The 10871-nt window shown below is 37.8% G+C and overlaps 1 protein-coding gene across 1 annotated transcript; it reads right to left on the bottom strand.

The window, feature by feature from the left end:
- Nucleotides 1–974: 974 nt before the first annotated feature.
- On the bottom strand, nucleotides 975–1919 carry LOC101998653 (olfactory receptor 1009). The gene has a single exon (XM_005346697.2). The coding sequence runs from the start codon at nucleotides 1917–1919 to the stop codon at nucleotides 975–977; it is 945 nt and encodes a 314-aa protein (XP_005346754.1).
- Nucleotides 1920–10871: the final 8952 nt, after the last annotated feature.

Genomic DNA, 10871 nt, shown 5'->3' with positions numbered 1-10871 from the left:
ATTGAAATAATTATATTTCATACTATATACAACCAGCATAATTAAAAAATAATGATAGATTCTGATTTCTTTCAAAATGTCACTTTCAAGTAAAGTCTTTTCAAAGTAACCAGAATATTTTATTATTTGAACATTTCATACAAGCATCTAAGACATTTTGATCAAATATAGCTCCTTCCTTGTTTTTTAACTTTTTAACATTTTCAAGTTGGCAGATAGTTAGTAAAGTTGTCTATAAACTTCATCAACTATTGTTTATTTTGTTTTGATGTACAAACAAAAAAGCTAGCATAAAAATAAATTATACAGGAAGAAAACTAAATAAATGAGAAAAAAAATTAATTGAAATTACTTTCACTCTAAGCAAAGTCTTCTGCCTCTTATTTTCAATTTTATATGTAGGAAAAAGGGATATACATGCTACAATGTACCACTCATATCTGTTGTTTCTGTATTTATTAGATTTTACTTCTCTTACAGTAATAAATATATTTAAGAGAGAAAACACACTTATGTAGTGAGTTTTAACATTCGTAGTTACATGATTAAATAAAGCTTAATTACTTATTTAATAAAATAAAATGTATTTTATGTAGTAAAATAAAAGCTATGTGTAAGGATAAGGAAGGTGCCAATTATGCCAATTACAAATTCTGCAAACTGTTATGTTAGGATGATGTCTAGGTAGGTTCGATCACGTCTATCAGCTTTGTCTTGAATCTATTTTCTGGGTATTTTTTGGGGGGATGGTTTTTGTATTTTGTTTTTGTTTTGTTGTTATTGTTGTTGTTTTTGGAGGTGTGTTTCTTGAGACAGGGTTTCTCTGTAGCTTTGGAGCCTGTCCTGGAACTAGCTCTTGTAAACCAGGCTGGCCTCGAACTCACAGAGATCCACCTGCCTCTGCCTCCCAAGTGCTGGGATTAAAGGCGTGCGCCACCATCACCCAGCCCCTGTATTCTGTTCTTGATGACAATTTAATTTTTAAGGAAGAATTTAGCCTTGGTGACTGTCCTGCCCATGGCTGCTTTCACCTCCTTATTCCTCAGGCTGTAGATGAGTGGATTGAGCATGGGAATCACCGCTGTGTAGAACACAGACACCACCTTATTGAGGTCCAGCGAAGAAATGGCACTTGGACGCACATAGATAAAAAAGAGAGTCCCATACAAAATGGAAACCGCTGTGACATGGGATGAGCAGGTGGAGAAGGCTTTCTGCCGCCCTTCAGCAGAGCGTATCCTCAGGATGGCCATGAGGATGTGGAAGTAGGAGATTAAGATGGTGGTGCTGCTGACAACCAACACAGCTCCAGCCACAATGAACACCAACAGCTTATTGATTCGTATGTCCGCACATATGAGGGAGAGTATTGGAGACATATCACAGAAGAAATGATTGATAATGTTGGAGCCGCAAAAGGGAAGTCGGAAAGCAGCTGTAGTGTGAGTCATGGTGTTGAAGAAACCAACAACATAGGGTCCCATCACCAGCTGTATGCAGAGTCTCTGGGACATGGCCACTGAGTACAACAGTGGGTTACAGATGGCCACATAGCGGTCATAGGCCATGGATGCCAAGAGAAGGCACTCGATGGCCACAAAGAACCCAAAGAACCATTGCTGCAAGGCACAGCCCATAAAAGAGATGACTTTCCGTTCTGCAAAGAAATCCGTGAGCATCTTGGGGCCCACAACTGATGAGAAGCAGATGTCCACAAATGACAGGTGGCTGAGAAAAAAGTACATGGGAGTGTGAAGACGAGAATCTACACGAATGAGAATGATCATACCCAAGTTTCCTGTCATAGTAACCAGGTAAAACAGTAGAAAGAGCAAGAAGAGGAAGACCTGCAGCTTAGGGTGGTATCTCAAACCAATGAAAATGAACTCTGTGACCCTTGTGTAGTTGTCATACGCCATCTGTAAGGTTGGTCTCTATGGAAAGAAAAATGAAAAACTATAGGAGAGCCATGTCTCTCAATAATGCACAAGAGAAGAAACTACAGACTGAAGCTACAGCACTGAATTTTAGGATTAACAAAATATAGTAGCAAATCAAATATGTGTTATCAGAAGAATAACATGAGCTAAAATATTATATAGAAAATGAAGATGTAGTATGAAAGGGTTCAACATTACCTGTAAAATCATCCACCACCTTTACAGTCAAAAGGGAAAAGCGTTGTTGTTATTTTCATTAAATTTTTAAAAGAATTCAAGGAAAGGTAGTTCTCAATATAACCTTTTCAAACTAGACATAAAAGAAGTGATTTGTGTTTGGGTGGAAGCTGAGTGAAACAACACCTTACTTAGTAAATATCAGATTCTAGGTTTGATCCTAATTGGAAAAGTATTTAACTGAATAAGGAAAATGTCCATGAAAATATATAGTGTAGACACTGATCATGTCATATGAGGCTAATAGAAATTGTGGACTGAACATGATTGAACACTCTATAAAAGCTATGAAGAAAATAAAATAAAAGAATTATAAAAAATGACTAGGAATATAGAGATTGCTCATGGTTAGAGCACTCACTACACTTCAGAGGATCCCAGTTCAGTCCCTAACACCCATTTTGGAATCTCCCAGACAGCTATTACTCCTGTTCCAGGAATCTGATGTACTCATCTGACTTCCTTGGATACCTGTGCACATGAGTGTACACACACACACACACACACACACACACAAATTAAAACAAATCTCTTTGAAATAAGTAATTACAAAAAGAAAAACTAGAAAAAAATAAAAACTAGGAAAAATGTCACCTTTCAGCAAAATTCTACATAGAAATCTTTGAAAAATCAACTTAGATAGTTGGGGTGCTGATGGTATGGAGGAGGTGCTAAAATGTGTGGGAGGAGATAATCAAAATATACACACATGAGATTGTCAGGTGATAAAAGTTAGCACTACAAAGGAGCTAGAACTCTTCAACAAAGCATAAACAGTGTGAAAAGTAAAAAAAAAAAAAAACATAGCTGAATACAAGTTTCGGAGGGAGACTATCACATTATAAAGATCAGCAGTTAAAATCTGCCATCAAGAAACCCAGAATGGAATATATATTTTTTCTGTGAAAAGAGCTCAGAATGTAGTTCAGTGGTAGAGCAAAAGTCAAGAATATTCAAGGTCTTGGTTCCATTCTCAGTGTGGCAAAAGATGGTTGTAAAAGTTGTTTTTAAAGTTTTTAATTAAAAATATAAGTTATGGAGCTCAGTGAAGCAAAGAAATGACTAAATAAATTGAAAAGATAAAAGTATGCAAAAAAATCTCAGTGGTAAAGATACATTTCCTTCTAGAGGACAAAACAAAACAAGCTCTCATTGTGAAAGCAAACACTCACTGGCCTGTTCTTCAAGCCGGGTGACAGACACAGATAAACTCGCAGTGACATCAGAAGGAAGAGACATTTTTCACAGAGATATTTCCCACTTGTTCAGGATCCTAGCAGCATATTCTTGTCAGTGACTACACTCTTTCCTTAGTGAGAAATTTTATTTTTTAATATTAATCTCTCTATTCTTCACTGTTTGAAATTACACCCATAGCTGAAGTATTGCAGTCTTTTGCGGAACACCTACGCTGCCTTAACAAGGTGGAACAATCTCAATTTGTGACACATGAGTCAATAAAAGGAATGAGGGCAAACAGGATGCTCACAGTTCTTAATCTGTGCTTTACAAGGTGAGAATGAGTAGATGAGACCGTTTTTATGACACAATGAGTCTGAGGCTTCAAATAATGTAGGACAATGACAAGAACTGGTCAGTGTTCAGAGGTCTGCTACCCCCAAGCTCCTTTCAGGATTCAGTGCATTTGATCCCACCTACGTCAGGTTCATCATCACTGTACAGAACAAACTCTCACAGCCTTAACTGTGAAAAGAGATGTATCTAAAACACCAGGGAAGATGTTTCCTAAAAGCATTAGGAGATTGTTTTATCATCTTGACATGACTCAGTGTATCTGGGCTTTCCGCATTAAGACTTGTCTGCCGGGGAACCTAAAATCCCCCAATATCCTTACGCAACCCTACACGTTTTTGTAGAATACAAAATGTCCAAAGCTTAACTGTACACCTAATAGTGAAGTGATTGTTAAATCCAAAGAAATGGGGGAAATCCTGCTTGGGGATAAAGTTTGCCTAAAAATTATGCTGTCATGTGTAGCTCCCTTGTGATCTTCAACAGGAGATCATCTCTAAGTACAAAGTAGACTAGATAAACTTTATAGATGCCAACACACACACACACACACACACACACACACACACTGAGAGGCCCAGAAACTCTCCTTGCCCATCCTGTGTGACCTAAAGAGGTATCAGTTTTGTGTACATGAAGACTGATTTAATTTTAACATAACTTCCTTCTTCTTTTTCCAGTTCAGAGTAACTTCTCAACAAATTTTAGTATAGTTGTGATGGGATAAATTATGTCTCTCTATGCCACTTTTGAAATTTTCTCATTTTTTGTTTCTTATAAGTCCATTTAATGCACCTCGCACTTCTTAAAGAATAAACAAAGAGACAAAACTGAATTTTGAAGGTGACCTAAACTTACATTCAAATGGGTTTCTTTCTTCTTTGGAGGTGACAAAAATAATCAAACTTAAAATAGAACATAAATTGGATTTCCTCTCAAAATGCAGCCATCCTCAGTAGTGACTGTGCCTCTGCACAAAGAAGCCAGATCTTCTAGGACTTAATTATTATTTATTCTTGCTTTTCTCTCCAAAGAACAAGTACATATCATTTCTGGAACAAATTGTTGTTTACCTACATGAAATTCCCAGAAGTTACATCATTTCCTACCTTTAGGGAGTTTATATTTCTAATGTGTGCTGCATCTTGGGAATTCTGATTTTGACTGAGATATACTTGCTATCATGAAAATTCTGCAAAGAAAACTTCAATGAGAACAACTTAATTTGTTTTGCATATTTGAGTGAATAACCTTATTTTAGTGAGATAATTCCAAAACAATAAAAAAGTTTGAGATAAATTGCTTTAATAAGTAAAATAAGTAATGCATTAATACATTAGAAAAGAGTTTGATACAATGTCAGTTTAATCAAACCATAGTAATAAGTTCCTACTCTAGGACCTATTACTTTCATTGGCCATGGACTTTTGACCAGGCTTATAGTACCAGGTTTAAATTCCTTCTTGCAGAACAGTCTTCATATACAAGAGTTGTTAGTTACTCCCATAAGAGATGTGCCACTCTCTCAGCAGGGGGTACATCCTGCCTGGGAGTTGGTGTTGTAGTTCTAACTCCTGGGCATTTATAGGACAGTAGTGTTCGTACTTGGGTAAGATCCCTGATGCCTTTTCCTTCCCTAGCAGGCTGTGCAGAATCTTCCATCATGCTGAAAGCCACCAAGTAAGGATGAAGCTCACAGTCTAGTTCCAGCATTATTTCTCCATATATCTTGAGGCCAAGGTTTGTAATGTCTTCAGCAACAAGGTCTTACCAATAAGCTCTGTTGAACAAGAAAAATGGCAAGGGTCTGTATCATTTGGGGGAGCCTCTGAGGTCTCTTCTTTGACTAACAAATCATAAGACAAAACTGGGTCCCTGGCACAGGGATTTGTGTTCAATAATCCAAAGCATCTAGGAACAACCATTTGAATGTATGATTCTTTTTTTTTTAAATTGGGAAAGGAGATGATTTTTTATTTTTTATTTTTATTCATTTATTAAAGATTTCTGCCTCCTCCCCGCCACCGCCTCCCCTTTCCCCCCTCCCCCAATCAAGTCCCCCTCCCTCATCAGCCCGAAGAGCAGTCAGGGTTCCCTGCCCTTTGGGAAGTCCAAGGACCTCCCACCTCCTTCCAGGTCTAGTAAAGTGAGCATCCAAACTGCCTAGGCTCCCACAAAGCCAGTACGTGCAGTAGGATCAAAACCCAGTGCCATTGTTCTTGACTTCTCAGCAGTCTTTTTGAGCAAGAATATGTAGGACTTATCTTTCTATATCTGAGTATCGTTCAGTATAGTCTTTTCTATTTCCATCTGTTTATTTGTGAATTTAGCTAAATAAAATTCCAATGTGTACTTATACAGTTTTGTGTTTTGTGACCTGAATTAAGTACCTTGAGACAATTGTAAATGAGTTAAATTGTAATAAATATGTTAATCTCCTCTCTCTCTCTCTCTCTCTCTCTCTCTCTCTCTCTCTCTCTCTCTCTCTTTCTGTGTGTGTATGTGTGTTTGTGGGGATTAGAGAATCCAGAGAAAAAAGTATATCCACTGGCAAATGAGTCACTCACCGGCCCTGCTTCTCAACAAGGAAATATTTTTAAATGATGTACTCCATTAAACTGGAAAACCTTTAAAAAGTGGAAGGATGTCTAGTTTCAACCAAATCATCAAAATTAAACAAAAAGATCAACATCCTAAAGATTCCTACAACAAATGAAGAGATAAAAATAATAATTTAAAAGATAATACTTTCCAGCTTTAAAAAAATAAGTTCAGGGTCACTTAGATCTACAGCAGAATTCTCATGAAGATCTTAACTAGTCAATAAAATAGATACAAAATGAGTGCTCCGAAACTCCTTTTATTAAGTCAGAATCTTTCTAATACCAAAACACAGCAAAGACACAACAACAACCACAAACACCACCAAAGGAACAACAACATATAAAACTATGGGACTATATCCCTGATGAACATAGACTTAAAAATGATCAGTACAATTCCTGGGAACAGAATGCAAATATACGTGAAAGGATTATCCATGGTAATCAAGTTGGCTTTATCCCTAGAATGCAGGAATATTTCAATATATACAACTCAATAAATGTAATAATCCACATGAGTGGACTTAAAGACAAAAGTCACATAACCATATCAATAGATACAAGAAAGCCTTTTACACAATCCAACATGCCATCGTGGTAGAGGGAACTTAACACAATAAAAGCCATACATGAGAAACATACAGCCAATATCATCCTAACTCATGTTGCATTCTTTAATGCTGATTTTTAACTCCATGAAGCTGTGAATCTTTGCCTGTCTAAAACACCTGATGGTCTAATAAAGAGTTGAATGGTCAATAGCAAGGCAGGAGAAAGGGTAGGTAAGGCTGGCAGTCAGAGAGAATAAATAAAAGAAGAAATCTGGGAGAAACAAGGAAAAGCAAGAGAGAAGAAGGAGAGGAGTTTACTAGGGGCCAGCCACCCAACTATGTAGACAGCCATGGAACAAGAATGAAAGTTAGATACACAGAAGAAAAGGGAAAAGCCCAGAGGCAAAATGTAGATGACATAATTTAAGTCACGAAAAGCTGGTTAGAAACAAGCCAAGCAAGACCAGGTGTTTATAAGAAAGAATAAAACTCCTTCCATGTGTAATTTATTTGGGAGCTAGGTCCCCAAAAGAGTCCAAAAAGCCAAAAGAATAAGAAGTGAAACAACCATCAATATTTTGCTGTTCCAGCATGGGACTAGAATAAAAGAAAATCCAACTACACTTGGAAGTCATAATATATGTGCAGAGGTCCTGATGCAGACCAGTGCAGGCTCTATGCATGACGCTTCAGTCTCTGTGAGTTCATAAGATGTTGATTTAGAAGGTATTGTTTTCTTGGTGTCCTCCATCCCCTCTGGCTCTTACTTTCTTTCCAACTCCTCTTCCTGAACCATGAGGGGAGCAATTTGATGGAGAAATCCAATTTAGGGCTGAGTGTTTTTAGGTCTCTCACTCTCTGCATATTGTCTCTCTCTGGGTCTTTGTATTTGGTCCTATCTCCAGTTAGAAGTCGATAAGTAGGTGGAGAGAAATTTTCTTCCTTTCCCTCTCCTTCTTTTCTTCCCTCCTCCTTTTCTTTTTAAAACAAGTTCTCATAATGCTGCCATTACAAACTGCAAGTTCAAGATTACCCTGCCTCAGCCTCTTGGTTCTAAGATTGTAGGTATGAATCTTTCCTTTCCACAATTTACAGTTGAAGAACATCTACAGTCGACCTGCAAACACGTGCTTCTTTAAACTCTGAAATCTGCAGACATGATTTTGTTTCTGAATGTGGTTATAAAATGTTACATGACAAACTAGATCTTTGGAAGGAGAAGAAGAGAGTTTTGGGCTTAGAGATACAATCCATCATGAAGGAAGGGAAGTCAGGGTGGGAGCCCCAGGAAGAGACTTAAGCAGAGTCCATGAGGAAGCACTCTTTTCTGGCTTGAACACTATGGCTCATTTAGCTCACCTTTTTATATGGTCCCAGGCCACGTGGCCAGTGGCTGGACCACTCACAGTGGGTTGGGCTCTCCCACATAAATAATCAGGAAAATACTCTACAATAGGTCTTAAAGGAGGAAGATGCAGTATAGAGCAGAGGTTATTTGTACCACCTACAAGTTGAATAACTCAGAGAACTTTGCCATGTTGGCAAGGATTGTATAGATGTGTCCCTGGTCTTCTGAGAATGGAGGTACATTTGAGGAGGAACATAAAAGGCATAAATATCTGGGTGAGGTTCCTGACTGGCAGCTGTTGAAGGACAGGGATGAAGGCTCCACAACTGCAAGGAACTAAATTTTTCAGTGAAATTCTTTCAGTGTTACATTCTTCCATAAGGTATCCAGAAAATACTAAACATCCTGACATGTTCATCTCAGTCTTGCATGAGTATAGTTGCCTGGACTCCAGATGACTAGGACTGAAATATGCTACATTAATATTGTTTTAAGTACTGTGTTTGTGACAATAAGCTATGCATCAATAACTATACCCAGAATATTTTTTCTTTATACTGTAACTGTTATTATTTTATTTGTAGAATTATTATAGGTACAGCAGATAAGTCTGTAAACAAAATAGCATGTAACCTAGTACATCCTATTTACTAATGGATTAAAAATAAGATGAGATTGCTTACAATCCAAATGAGTAATTCAGGATTAGCAGAATGACTTCTATCCTAAGCTATAATTTAAATATAAGTAATATAATTTCTAAGTTTAAAATCTATTGCAGAAAATAAAATGATCCTCAAATATCTTTCTAGGCAAACAAAACAAAATTGGTCAATTTTCAATTTTCAGAAATGCCATTTTTAGTACAGGTAATATCTTTTCCCTAAGAAAGCATGGTATGATGTCTTTATCCTCAACCTGTAGGTTTCCAAAGCACATAAAAGGTACAATGAATAAAGATATCTCAAGGAGTAGCACAAACCAGCTTGAATACTTTGCTCTCTTTCCTGGACTATATATAAGTCTCTGAGAATATTGTGTGGAGAATCCCTTTCACCTTTTGTTGCTTCTCTATACCATGAGAAGCCATACTAAAAATATATTCTTTTCATCTCTTTCTACCCCTACCCTTTTTACAAGTTTTTCAGTATTGTACCTAAAATACAGCCTTATATATAGTGTCTTGGATTCCTGATATCTTTACTCACAAAATTCTACATATTCATTTTAATTTCTGATCAATTACTCATTTATTTTCTTTATTAATCCATATCTTCCATGAGGATTTTTATTCCTAATATGATAATGTCCAATGACATGTCAGACCCATAGGAGACACATTAGTTAAACTGATACCAGCATTTTTTATTCCTCCTCCTGCCATACTTAACAGAGTCTAGTAGTTTCTTGTCAGTGTTTGTTGCAAACTGGTAGGAAGCATGGTGACGAAACAGAAACAGGCTAAAAGTTATTCTACAACATTTGTTATTATTTATATACTTCACAGTATGTGAGCTAAAAGAAACCCTCAAGGAAGATCTTCAAAGAAATGCTGAAAGTGGATTTTTTTATTTTTTTATTTTTATTTTTCCATTCAAAAATTTACAATTCCTCCCCTCCTGCCATTCCCCTCCCAGTCCCCCATTCACCCTTCTCCTTCCCCCTCCCTCCTTAAGAGATGGCAGGGAACCCTGACCTGTGGGAAATTCAAGGCCCTCCCCACTACATCCAGGCCTAGGAAGCTGAGCACCCAAATAGACTAGGGTCCCAAAACGCCAGTACATGCAGTAGAAACAAGTCCCAGTGTCTTTATCAATGGCTTCTCAGACAGCCCCCATTGTCAGCCACATTCAGAGAGTCCGGTTTGATCACATGCTCATTCAGTCCCTGTCCAGCTGGATTTGGTGAGCTCCCATTAGAACAGGCTTGCTATTTCAGTGGGTGGACCAACCCCTCAAGGTCCTGACTTCCTTGCTCATCTTCTCCCTCCTTCTGCTCTTCAGCTGGACTTTGGGAGCTCAGTCCGTTGCTCTGATGAGGGTCTCTGTTTCTATCTCCATCTGTTGCTGGAGGAAGATTCTATGGTGATATTCGAGATAATCATCAGTGTGATAGTGGGGCAAGGACAATTCAGGCACCCTCTCCTAAAGACCTAACTGGGAACATCCCTGTGGACACCTGGGATCCCCTATAGAGCCAAGTCTCTTGCCAACCCTAAAATGGCTCCCTTAATTAAGATATCTTCTTCCTGCTCCTATATCTGCCCTTCCTCCATCTCTACCCTCCCACTCCCCCAAGCTCTCCCCAGTCACTTCCTATGTATAACCCCAGTAGTACAGACAATAAGAGCAACATTAAATGAATGGAACTGAGAGGCTTCTGTAAAGCAAAGGACACTGTCATTAAGACAAAAAGACATCCTACTGAATGGGAGAAGATCTTCACCAACCCCTCATCAGACAAAGGTCTGATCTCCAAAATATATAAAGAACTCAAGAAACGAGACATTAAAATTCTAATTAACCCAATTAAAAAATGGAGTACTGAACTGAACAGAGAATTCTCAAAAGAAGAAGTTCAAATGGCCAAAAGACACTTAAGGTCATGTTCAACCTCCTTAGCGATCAGGGAAATGCAAATCAAAACAACTTTGATATAC

This window comes from Microtus ochrogaster, chromosome 4, assembly GCF_000317375.1.
Source record: "Microtus ochrogaster isolate Prairie Vole_2 chromosome 4, MicOch1.0, whole genome shotgun sequence".
Taxonomy (NCBI): domain Eukaryota; kingdom Metazoa; phylum Chordata; class Mammalia; order Rodentia; family Cricetidae; genus Microtus; species Microtus ochrogaster.
This window is presented reverse-complemented; position numbering and strand designations above follow the sequence as displayed.

Coding starts and splice junctions, on each gene's coding strand:
- LOC101998653 (XM_005346697.2), bottom strand. CDS start 1,919: ATGGCGTATGACAACTACACAAGGGTCACAGAGTTCATTTTCATTGGT.